The sequence below is a fragment of the Oncorhynchus clarkii genome, chromosome 31 (genome assembly GCF_045791955.1).
Source record: "Oncorhynchus clarkii lewisi isolate Uvic-CL-2024 chromosome 31, UVic_Ocla_1.0, whole genome shotgun sequence".
NCBI lineage: Eukaryota > Metazoa > Chordata > Actinopteri > Salmoniformes > Salmonidae > Oncorhynchus > Oncorhynchus clarkii.
Genome location: NC_092177.1, coordinates 32464219 through 32476293, shown reverse-complemented (window position 1 = coordinate 32476293; position 12075 = coordinate 32464219). Strand labels below are relative to the sequence as shown.

The window sequence follows — 12075 nt, the reverse complement described above, 5'->3', positions numbered from 1 at the left end:
GGATCTCCTGGTTGAGAAAATGCCAAGAGTGTGCAAAGCTGTCAAGGCAAAGGGTGGCTACTTTGAAGAATCTAAAATATAAAATACATTTTGATTTGCTTAATGCTTTTTTGGTAAATACATGATTCCATGTGTTATTCCATAGTTTTGATGTCTTCACTATTATTCTACAATGTAGAAAATAGTCAAAATAAAGAAAAAACCTTGAATGAGTAGGTGTGTCCAAACTTTTGACTGGTACTGTATAGATGGGGCTCCAAACAGGTGGCGCTCTGCCCCACCTGGCCTGAATGACGGGTTGACCACTGAAGATACGTTTGGTCCAGTGCGAGTGAGATTTTTGAAGAGGGTGGAACCAGGCCTTTTGGCTACTCCATGGGTTGTTTCAGGTTGGGCGGAAAAGATGGTGGGTGTTGTTGGGTCGGTGAAGGTAACCTGATGAATGTTTGTGTTTCTTCAGATCAGAGGGAAAGACTTGGGGAAAGACCTGTATCTTGCTTTGCGCTTAAGTACAGGGCACCATTGAAGGACGTGATTTCTGGGGTAGTGTGGAGGTGGAGCAATTTAAGTTGAAGATTCCTGGTGTTTGTGACGCCCACCGTTTGGTGCGACACAGATTCAGAGTCTTTACCTGACAAAGTGTCACGGCTGAGGTCGGCTCCTCTCCTTGTTCGGGCGGCGGTCGACGTCACCGGCTTTCTAGTCATCACCGATCCATGTTTCCTTTTTCCTTTTGTTTTGTCTTGATTACGCACACCTGATTTCTATTCCCTTATTATGTTCCTTATTTAACCTCTCGTCTACCTTTCTGTTTTGTCCGTGATTGTTTTGTGTTACCGTGTGTGTTGGAGGGTTTTCTCATTACGTGATGTTTCCTTGTTGGAGATATTCTGTTTTTTTTCTATTTATATTTTGAGTAAAGACTTTTGTGTTTTTCCTCAAACCTGTGTCCTGCGCCTGACTCAGACAACGAACACCGCTCATTGTTACACAAAGTAATGTTAAGATATACGAGTTATGCTGTTAGAGCTTTTGTGCCGTATACACTGCAGTGCTCTAGGTGTCACGTTTATTGGCATGTCACAGCAGTGTGTAGGAGGGAGATTCTTAGATGTGGGAAGTGTGCAGGAGGACATGGGACAGAGGAATGTGTAGTTTTGGTGGAAAAAGTTGTGTGTCAACTGTAGTGCTGCCCATATTGCTGGATCAAATCCCTGAGCTGACAAGGTAAACATCTGTTGTTCTGCCCCTGAACAAGGCAGTTATCCCACTGTTCCCCGGTAGGCTGTCGTTGTAAATAAGAATATGTTCTTAACTGACCTTCCTAGTTAAATAAAGGTATATAAAACAAATATGTTTCAGTAAGGTTGGCTTCTTAGTGTTCATATCAATGGTTATCAGAGCAGAGATGGAACAAAAGTCACAGAAAATAGATGTGTTGGCAGCTGCAGAGAAATACTTGGGGTTATGAGTTGACTTCAGAAGAGTTACAGGGTGTGTTGAGTGGTAGTGTCCTGTCCTCTCAGGTTGTTGGCCTGGGATAGGATCAAATAAGGTGGTGGGTTTTAATGAGTGTAGTTGGTAGGGTAACTCAATATTTTTTATTTAATTTAGCTGTTTCCACTTTGACCATTTTGTATCACAAAGTGTCATGTATTTATATTATAGTTCAGTTGGGGGCGGTAATGCAATATATTGGATGCCAACCACCGTTAAACTCTACCAAAGAAGAAGAAACCCATTTCCCAAGCCCACAAAACGCGCGAAAGTTCACTCATTACACAAGATCAATAACAGCAATGGCTTCCCTTACTAAAGCAGGTAAACTATACAAAATCTAGTTTATTCAGAAAATTGCACGCATTCATGAGATAAGTTGTCATTGACTTACAAGATAAATCGCAAGACCATAATCCGAGACAGACGACTCCGAGCTAGCTACATTTGCTATTTAAGGGCCGATTAGTTAACTAACACTAGCTTGTTGACTTGTACAGTAGCTAACCCAGAGATCTGTGTATATATATGACGAGATTGTCTCCGTCCTAACCATTGGAGTCGTCGTCCCAAAGGCGGAAAGGCAGGCGACAAGTTTAGGTCCAAATATATGCGCATAGAAAGTACATTTCGGCGAGAGTGAAACTACTCGATTCGCCTCTTCATCTCTGGCCAACCCCACTGTCTGTTGTTGGACAGGTCGTGTTTTGAAGCGCAAGGTGGAGACCGAGGAGGAGTCCGTGGAGGGGAAGAGGGGTAAAGGAGAGGACGACCACCCGGAGATTGTCACAGAAGGCCAGAGGGTGGTCATTGAACACTGGTGAGAACTGAACACACCAATAACACCCATTACATTTGGGTGACGGAAAAAGATGACGAAATATAAATTAATTGGACGTTGCATTCCAGTGTCCATCAAATGAAAATGGTATCTGGCATGCGTATTGCTCAGGGGTCTCCAATGCTGTTCCTGGAGAGCAACCCTTCTGTAGGTTTATCTCCAATCCCAGTTGGCACTAACCTGGTTCAGTTTATCAACCAGCTAATTGTTAGAATCGGTGGTGTTGTAGATTATGGTTGGAGTGAGGACCTACAGGACTGTAGCTCTCCAGGAACAGGGTTGGAGAGCCCTGATATAGCTTATTGTCGTCTAACAACATTTACACAATTAGCAAAAAAAATTAAAGTGCAAACAAATAAGCTACATCTCTGCTGCAGGTAAACACAACCAGTTAACTAACGCTCACTGTTCTGTTGTCTTACGGCAGTAAAAGCTGACGAGTGTATGGGCGTAATGCCGAGGGGGTCAGAGTTGCCCTCCTGGCTGCCTGTCCAGACCTCACTGTGGTGCTGAACCCCCACAAGCCCCGGAGTAAAAGTTTTGAAGTGATTCTGTTTGAAGGAGAGAAAGGTAAGGATGTCCAGGGATCTATCTGTGTGAAATGTCTTTTGTCTCCTTTTCTTTTGTTTAATCCATTACTCTCCTCTCCTACAGAGGTTTGTCTGTGGTCAGGGATAAAGAAAGGCCCACCTCGCAAGCTGAAGTTTCCTGAGCCTGAGGTTGTAGTTTCTGCCCTGGAGAAGGCGCTAAAGACTGAATAGACACCTTTGATGAAGGTCTGTATAGGCAGAACTGTATAAGTTATGTGCTTCAAGGTCGAATTCAAAAGACTGGATTCAAATCGGATTGACCAAAACTGTGAGAGAAAGAAAGCCATTTGAATTGGCCAGACTGGTTGAGAGGGTTTGGCTACTAGAGCCAGTAATAAAACAGACCAAGAGAACAGCACTAAATCAATGCAATCCACTTATTTGATTGGATCAAATATGTCATTATCCAATTGTCCATGATCATTTTTAGCTAAAATAGCGAATTGTCCCACTTGTTCTTTGCAGCCAGTCATCTGGGGTTTGTAGCAGCTGGACGCAGAATGATGAGGACTGACCAACCGGGTTGCACCCCAGTCCTTCCTCTGATGACCCCAGCGTCAAGCTCCTCTGGCCTGGATACACAGCGACATCTAATGGTGTCTCTCACAGTCCCTCTTTTTACAATATTGCTGCTTTTACTGTTCTCTTCTTGTTCATATTATCCAGTAAGGCTGTAAAATCTTTCACCTGCTTTTGTATGTCTATGAAGAATAAAGATTGTTTCTACATTTCCTTCAGTGTGTCACATTTGGAAATTAGGCATCATTTAGAAGTAGGTAACATGTACTCTGACACATTCCATGTGTCTGACATGTGCTTGGCTGGCTGTGAATGGAATTTGGAATTAACTTGCTATTCGTAAAATATGATATGAACTAAATTTAGCAGAGGACATAAACGCCCATCTGATGCCCTCGGTCTCTTGCACCTCCATCACCTCTGTTTTATTTTGGCTTTTTTTCTAATTCCAATGTAGACCTTATTCACCCCCAGATGTTCACCCTCCAACATGATTTATTTGATGCCTGTCCTGTCACTTTCTATTTTAAGCCGTACACATGTTATGGCACCTAAATTGATATTTAGTCAGGCAATTACACCATAACAGAGTGATGCTGAGACTTTCATTTTTCACTTTAAAATATGTCAAAGTTAAACTATTCTATGCGCAAGGACTACTTTGAAATGTCCACTGAACATTTAACAGAAAAAATACTTGAACAGTGCAGCTGTAAAGTTCAGTAACAGATTGACTGCTGTTGGTGCAGCTTTTTTGTATGTGTTTTGGATGGGAAGCAACAAGGGGGGACAGGAGGAGACTGTGGAAGAGGGAGAAAAGAGGAGGACTTGGACAACAGAGGGAGAGGGGGGGTCATTGAGTACTGAAATACCCACAGCCACCCCCCTAAAGAATATTACCACTTTTGGGACCACACATCAATTTAGGTAAATACATTGAGTCAATTTCCCATAACCACATCAATTTAGGTAAATACATTGAGTCAATTTCCCATAACCACATCAATTTAGGTAAATACATTGAGTCAATTTCCCATAACCACATCAATGTATTCCCATCACCAATAGCTCATCTGTACCATCTGGATAATCTCAGTGTACAGGAAAAGAACAGAACACTTAAAAGTCGTAGACAAATTGCCACTGAAAATGAAAATGTGTGATAGTGAGTTGTGACTGTTCTGTCGTTCTGCAGTAAGAGCTAATACGTGTGCTGAGGGGGGTGCGAGACGCCCTCCTGGCCGCCCGTCCAATCCTCATTGTGGTTCTGAACCCCCAGAAACCCTGCAAGAAAAGCCTGGAGGTCACACTTTTGTGGAGGGAGGGAAAGGTGATTACTTCCATGTCATAGGGCCTGTTTACTGGACACAGACTCGTCATTGAAAGTGCTTTTTAGTGCACGATTCGGTGTCTGGAAATACGGACCATATTGTTTATCTTTGGCATCTTTGGATTCACTGCGGCACCCAGAAGCTGTCCTTTTTCTTGTACTATCCATCTTTCCTTCCTGTGGCGGTGTGCCTCTGGATGGGCATAAAGCTAGGCCCAACTGCCAGGCGGAAGTTCCCTGAACCTGCAATTGTGGTTGCAGCCCTGGAGGAGGCACTGAAGAATGAATACCCAGTGAAATTCTGTATTTCGGACTGAGCCCTGACACTTACAGTAGATGGCTTTACCTAACTCAACTATTATGAGTATGATCCACTGATCCAAAATCATTTTTGAAAACCGTCTGTCAGTTTCTTCTTTATCCTTGTTCTTCTTCTGATGACCCAAGCGACAAGCTCCTCTGGCAAGGACACCGATGACTTCTAGCGGTGTCTCTTTGCAGTGCAACACATTTCCTCTATTAGGTTACTGTACAACTGTGGTACCCAAAATATTTTCAATATACTGTCAGTGTACTCCAAGTAAAACCCTAGCAGCTCCCTGAGTATCCCCTTCAAAAATCATGTCTGTCCATAATGATGACCACTATGTGACAAAATGGGGCTTGATGCATGAGGAGCTGGCTTGTTTACCCAGGAGGGTTACTGCTTCACAGTTTGGGAAACACTGGGTACCAATATACACTGAACAAAAATATAAACGCAACATGCAACAGTTTCAAAGATTTTACTGAGTTACAGTTCATAAGGAAATCAGCCAAATTAAATAACTTCATTAGGCCCTCATTTATGGATCGAACAGACATGCATATGTTGGTCACAGATACCCAGTGCTTGACTTGGACTGAAATATGTGCTGGTACTCATTTTGGGTGCCGGTACTGTTTATATCAAGGTATAGGAGCTCCACAATACTTTTAGCTAATATTCTGTAAGACAAACAGGAGCTCAAGCAGTATTAGGTGCCGGTACTCAGCTCCGGTGAGCTCCTGCCCTAGTCAAGCACTGCAGATACCATGGATCAATAAACCAATCAGTATCTGGTGACCACTATTTGCCTCATTGAGCGTAACACATTGACTTCGCATAGAGTTGATCAGCTTGTTGATTGTGACCTGTGGAATGTTGTCCCACTCCTCTTCAATTGCTATCTGAAGTTGCTAGACAATGGTGGGAACTGGAACTCGCTGTCATACATATCGATCCAGAGCATACCACACATGCTCAATGGGTGACATGTCTGGTGAGTATGCAGGCCATGGAAGAACTGGGACCTTTTCAGCTTCCAGGAATTGTGTACAGATCCTTGCGACATGGGGCCGTGCATTATCATGCTAAAACATGAGGATAGGTGGCGAATGTATGGTACAACAATGGGCCTCAGGATCTCATCACGGTGTCTCTGTGTATTCAAACTGCCATTGATAAAATGCAATTGTGTTTGTTGTCTGCCCATACCATAACCCCACCATGGGGCACTCTGTTCACGACGTTGATGTCAGCAAACCAATTGGCCACATGAGGCCATACACACTGTCTGGCATCTGCCCGGTACAGTTGAAACCAGGATTCATCCGTGAAGAGCATACGTCCCCAGCATGACAGTGGCTATCAAAGGTGAGCATTTGCCCACTGAAGTCAGTTAAGATGCAGACGAGCACTCAGGTGAGCGTCTCTGAAACGTTCTAACAGTTTATGCAGAAATTATTTGGTTGTTCAAACCCACAGTTATCAGCCGTCCGGGTGGCTGGTCTCAGACCATGAAGAAGCCGGATGTGGAGGTCCCGGGCTGGCGCGGTTACACATGGTCTGCGATTGTGAGGCCGGTTGGACGTACTTCCAAATGATCTAAAACGGAGGCAGCTTATGGTAGAGAAATATACATTAAATTATCTGGCAACAGCTCCAGTGGACAGTCCTCCAGTCTGCATGCCAATTGCACACTCCCTCAAACCGTGAGACATCTGTGGCATTGTGTTGCGTGACAAAATTGCACATTTTAGAGCTGACTTTTATTGTCCCCAGCACAAGATGCACCTGTGTAATGATCATACTGTTTAATCAGCTTCTTGATATGCCACACCTGTCAGGTGGATGGATTATCTTGGCAAAGGAGAAATGCTCACTAACAGGGATGTATACAAATTTGTGCACAAATTTCGAGAGAAATAAGCTTTTTGTGCAGCTGATGAAACGTGGGACAGACACTTTACATGTTGCGTTTATATTTTTGTTCAGTAAATTTGCTGCTATTGCTGATTATCCACTCATCAATTTCCAATGTGAGATGTCTTATCTAATGTTTTTTAATATATATATATATATATATATTTTTTTTTTTATCTATGGAGAATAAAGCTGCTTTGTTTGTATACTGTTCTTCTGTCTTTGCTTCGAAAAGTATGGAATGTGTGCAAGCATAGGCTTTTGTGCTTCAAAAAAAGCACCGCAAATTAAATCAACCGGATTTCATACTTTTTTTAAACGCGTCAACGAGCTACACAATCACAGACGCTGATTGGTTCTAAGAAGAATGACGTCTGTCGGACTATCGTTCTATGGTGGTCTTCCGGTGAGGTGGAGGACGCTTTGAAAACGAATTTAGGACCAATCACTTATCCTGTAAGTAGCAAATGTAGTATGTTGGCACAAACGATTATCTAAAAAAAAAAAGGATATAAATATATAAAATCTCAGTTCTATGCATTCAAGCAGGTTTGCGCTGGTACGGTTCTAGCCAGGCATTACCGGATAGCTGGCCTACATGCTAACATTAGCTAGCATTGTTATTTACTTTTCGCATGATATTGGACTTTATACGCTCACTTTTTTGTACCTATCCGTTAAAAGTTGTTCATATATAAAGGTAGAAAGAAACACCCCTCTTGATCAACGTATTTGTAGCTTCTCAACATGTAATTTATGCTACGTGTTGTAATTAATTGGCACTCGTTACTGTTCTGCTTTGGCCTGTACGAGAGACTTGTAGTGTTGTCACGATACCACGTTTTTACTAACGATGCGATGCCATGCCACATTTTTACTAACGATGGGGAGGAGATGTCAGTGGCCTATTGTCCTGTTCGCCCCGTCCCCGGACGTTTGTTCCGGTTTCAGATGTTCTGCTTATGTGTTACGCAGAAACCTGTCATTGAAAGTCGCCCTTCTACTCAGTACAACACGTTGAATTTAACTTTACACTGTTCAGTGTATTATAGAATACTGAACAGAATGGCTGATTTGCTCATATTTGTATAGGCCTACCTGTGATTTGGCTGGAGGAATGGAAGGAAGGAATATAACTTTACATGCATAATGATCTGCGTGTCATTGTGGCAGTAAGGGAAAACACTGCATAAAACCTTTACTCTTCAGTTAACACACACATCTCCCTCCCTCTCTACCACAAACACACTGCTCACAACTTTCAAACGTTAGGCGTCAAACAAATTAAGGAGCACCAAAAATACATTTTTTTATTTAGCTTAGGTTTCCATTAGGCCTATATTAATCTTTGAAGCACATTTCATGAGTAGCATGCCCTTTTTCTTTCTTCCTCTGCCATTCAGTGGCGAAGCCGTCTAAGGTACTGCATCTCAGTGCTAGAGGTGTCACTACAGACCCTGGTTCGATTCCAGGTATCACAACCGGCTGTGTTTGGTCTTGGTCGTGGTAGGTCGTCATTGTAAATAAGAATTTGTTCATAAGACTCGCTGAGTTAAATATCATGACTGGACAATAACATGACTGGACAACATTGTTATCAAACCAATAATTAGCAGACCGTGACATGGTTTGTGAAATTACATCAAATGAGTGTGATTCCCGATAGAGAGAAAAGGTATCTCTGGTAATATGGGTATATTTAAAAAATAAATAAAAAATGTTTAGGCTAGCGACAAGCCGTCTTCTCTGCTGCAAGCATGCCTGTGGTGAAGCTATGCTCAATTTCCCCTCTCTGGCACAGAGGTTGCACGACAGTGTACTTATAACACGTGATGAAATGATACAATGGATCAACTTTGCTCACTCTGCTCCACTGTAACAAATATAACAACACAAGACTCATCAGGGTCTGCAGCCCCGCTTGCCGTTAAGGCTAAATTATATTTAGATAACTGATGGAGGGATAGATGTGCAGGAAGAGCGGCCAGGGAGAAGCAGGTGAGTGAGGGTTGGTAGGGGGATGCGGCTAACTTTCATGTGCCACCAGATATGCACATGAAAGTGATGTGGATACTATTGGACCGTGCATACTAGTGGCTGTTGCTTCAATTCAACTGAATTTAACTTATCACATGGCAGAGATGAAGCAGCCATGTCGGTGAAGTATCAGTGTTGTTGAGGCTAAATCGAAACTTTGTCTCTGTACAGCCATGGCGACTGAGGGCCCAGAGAAGACTGGTGAGGAGGCTGCGGGGGCTGGGGCGGGTGCTGGTGGGGGGGGGACGAGGTTCGACCTGGAGAAAGAGACAGAGCTGCGGTTCGAGGTGGAGGCTGGGGAGAAGGTGCAGCTGGAGCTGCTCACGGGATTGGCTGAAGTCTTTGGTTCGGAGCTCAACCGCAACAAGAAGTACACGTTCCCACCGGGCTCCAAGATCGCTGTGTTCACCTGGCAGGGCTGCAGTGTTTCTCTCTCAGGGAAGACAGAGGTGAGAGGCTGTGGAGGAGTAACCGATGAATGGAGGGGGATATGTGCATGGCTGAAACGTCTGCCTTGGTATCTGCCACTGCTAGGAGTGAAGGATTCAGAAATATGTTGATCTCGCTCTCTTCTAGGTGGCGTACGTATCAAAGGACACACCCATGCTGCTCTACCTGAACACCCACGCCGCACTGGAACAGATGAGACGACAGGCGGAGAGAGACAACGAAAGGGGCCCACGGGTCAGTGTTCGGCTGTGTGTGTGTGTCTGTTTGTGAGAAGTGGCCCTTGGTCAGTGTGTGTATGCTCGCTTGTTGTGTAAACGTTGCTTCAATGTTGTCCCCCAGGTGATGGTGGTGGGGCCTACAGACGTGGGGAAGTCGACGGTGTGCAGGCTGTTGCTGAGCTACGCTGTCAGACTGGGCAGGAGGCCTACACTGGTGGAGCTTGACGTGGGCCAGAGTGGGGTGAGACATGAATACGTTGTCTCTGTGGATGGAGGCGTGCATATCGCCTCTTTGCTACTGGTCCCCTCTACTAGCACTGCTAATAAGGATAATTGCATGTAATATTGAAATTAATCATGTTTCTGTGATGGTGTTCACTGGCTGTGTCTGGATAGTGCTGTTGATGACGTGATGCTTTCCTGTCAGGTGTCAGTCCCGGGCACAATGTCAGCGCTGTGTATTGAGCGTCCCGCTGACGTGGAGGAGGGGTACTCAGTACAGGCTCCGCTGGTCTACCACTTTGGCTCCACCACACCAGGAACCAACATCAAACTCTACAACAAGGTGAAAGATGACACCGATCACCTCTGGTTATGGCATTAGGTTATATGAACCCAGAACTTAGTAATGGACTTTTTCCCCCTGGTGTATGTAATCTTTCTCGCTCTTTCTTCCCCATCCATTTCTCTCTTTCTCTCTCCCTCTCTCCTAGTTGACATCATGTCTGGCTGAGGTGTTTTCCCAGCGCTGTGAGGTGAACAGGAAAGCCAGTGTGGGCGGCTGCATCATCAACACCTGTGGATGGGTAAAGGGTTCTGGCTACCAGGCCCTGGTCCACTGCGCCTCAGCCTTCGAGGTGGATGTGGTTCTGGTGCTGGACCAGGAGAGGCTCTACAACGAGCTGAAGCGGGACCTGCCGCATTTCGTCCGAGTCGTGCTGTTACCCAAATCCGGAGGGGTCGTGGAGCGCTCCAAAGACTGCCGGCGCGAGGCTCGGGACGACAAGATCCGGGAGTACTTCTACGGTTTCCGCGGTGTCTCGTTCTACCCTCACGCCTTCGACGTGCGCTTTTCTGACGTGCGCATCTACAAGATCGGAGCGCCATCCATCCCCGATTCGTGCCTTCCTCTGGGGATGTCGCAGGACGATACCCAGCTGAAGCTTGTCCCTGTGACCCCAGGTCGCGATCTCACGCACCACGTACTGAGCGTAAGCTGTGCCGATGAGGGGGAGGAGGTGGCTGGGGGGGTGCGCAGGGGCTTGCTGGAGAGCCCGGTGTGTGGGTTCATTGTGGTGACTAACGTGGACACACAGGCACAGGTGATGACTGTGCTCTCGCCCGCCCCAAGACCCCTCCCCAGACACACACTGCTCATCATGGACATTCGCTTTATCGACCTCAAATAGAGGAGGAGAGAGGTGAAAACGGCAGAGGAAGAGCGAGAGATGCAGTATGTCTGAAATCTGATGGCTCTTGTCAAGGAGTTTATTTTCAGTAGCACAGAGTTTGGGGCAGCAGAGCAGTAGCCTGCTTGCTCTGTTTAGCTAACATTTACACTCCTTGTACCAAAAATCTATCTTTGGCATATGACAAGGGTTGGAAGGATAGCTTAACAGAGTGGTACCTAGACTAGGAGAGTGGTATCTGTTCTGTCAATATTTGGCTTCACACTCAACTGATAAGGGAGAGATGAAAGACCGCCCAAGTGTTGGGTGGAGAGTGTTGAATAGAGGAGGGAGGGGTTTAGTGTTGGGTGGAGAGGAATGGAGTTGAGGGAGGAGGGAAAACGGCTGTAAATATTTTTTCATTCAACTTGTTAATTCCAATGTACAGAAACTGGTCTCTCAAGTTGTTTTCCCCCACAAGACTGTTTGGTATGATTGTTTTTATTGTGAAAATACATTTTTAAATAAAATGTGCCATTTCCAGCAATGTTTTAGATATGACTCTTTAACCTGCTTTAGATAACAGACCACTATCCTGAGCGACCTCTGGCATGTTGAAAGCTTTCAAATGTTGTCCCTCATAGGCATACCGACTCACCCGCGAAGGCCAAGAGATTTGTGGGAATGACGCTAATCTCAATCACTGATTGGACAAACGTCCCACCTAAAGGAGCGAGTTCCGGCGTGCGAACATTGAGTGGGTTCGATTAATCTCGCCCGGGCGCAGGTGTGTTTTGCACCGGCTGAAAGTTGATTGCAATTCGATTTGGAACCGACCTGGCGCCAGGTGCCCCGCTCTGTCCAACGGGGGTCGGCTCAAAATAAAAGGAATGTAATTATTAGGATTCTGTTTCTCATGCAAAAGTGATTGTTAAATCTTTCTTCCGAAATTAAAACTAGTTAAATTGAAACCTTTATTTT

At 44.9% G+C, this 12075-nt stretch overlaps 2 protein-coding genes across 2 annotated transcripts; both read left to right on the top strand.

The window, feature by feature from the left end:
- Positions 1 to 1727: 1727 nt before the first annotated feature.
- Positions 1728 to 3654, top strand: LOC139391053 (selenoprotein H). Its single transcript, XM_071138536.1, has 5 exons — positions 1728 to 1821; positions 2197 to 2317; positions 2766 to 2908; positions 2993 to 3114; positions 3394 to 3654. The coding sequence occupies exons 1-4, from the start codon at positions 1800 to 1802 to the stop codon at positions 3097 to 3099; spliced, it is 393 nt and encodes a 130-aa protein (XP_070994637.1). The 5' UTR covers positions 1728 to 1799; the 3' UTR covers positions 3100 to 3114; positions 3394 to 3654.
- Positions 3655 to 7370: 3716 nt separating this feature from the next.
- LOC139390718 (polyribonucleotide 5'-hydroxyl-kinase Clp1) lies at positions 7371 to 11641 on the top strand. The gene is made up of 6 exons (XM_071138038.1): positions 7371 to 7457; positions 9210 to 9487; positions 9615 to 9722; positions 9828 to 9947; positions 10134 to 10271; positions 10420 to 11641. The coding sequence occupies exons 2-6, from the start codon at positions 9212 to 9214 to the stop codon at positions 11113 to 11115; spliced, it is 1338 nt and encodes a 445-aa protein (XP_070994139.1). The 5' UTR covers positions 7371 to 7457; positions 9210 to 9211; the 3' UTR covers positions 11116 to 11641.
- Positions 11642 to 12075: the final 434 nt, after the last annotated feature.

What these genes read in the sequence shown, in the direction of transcription:
- LOC139390718 (XM_071138038.1), top strand. Translation starts at nt 9,212, where the DNA reads ATGGCGACTGAGGGCCCAGAGAAGACTGGTGAGGAGGCTGCGGGGGCT. An exon ending in ACAACGAAAGGGGCCCACGG is followed by an intron (nt 9,723 to 9,827) that starts GTCAGTGTTCGG and finishes GTTGTCCCCCAG; the next exon opens with GTGATGGTGGTGGGGCCTAC. An exon ending in TTGACGTGGGCCAGAGTGGG is followed by an intron (nt 9,948 to 10,133) that starts GTGAGACATGAA and finishes CTTTCCTGTCAG; the next exon opens with GTGTCAGTCCCGGGCACAAT.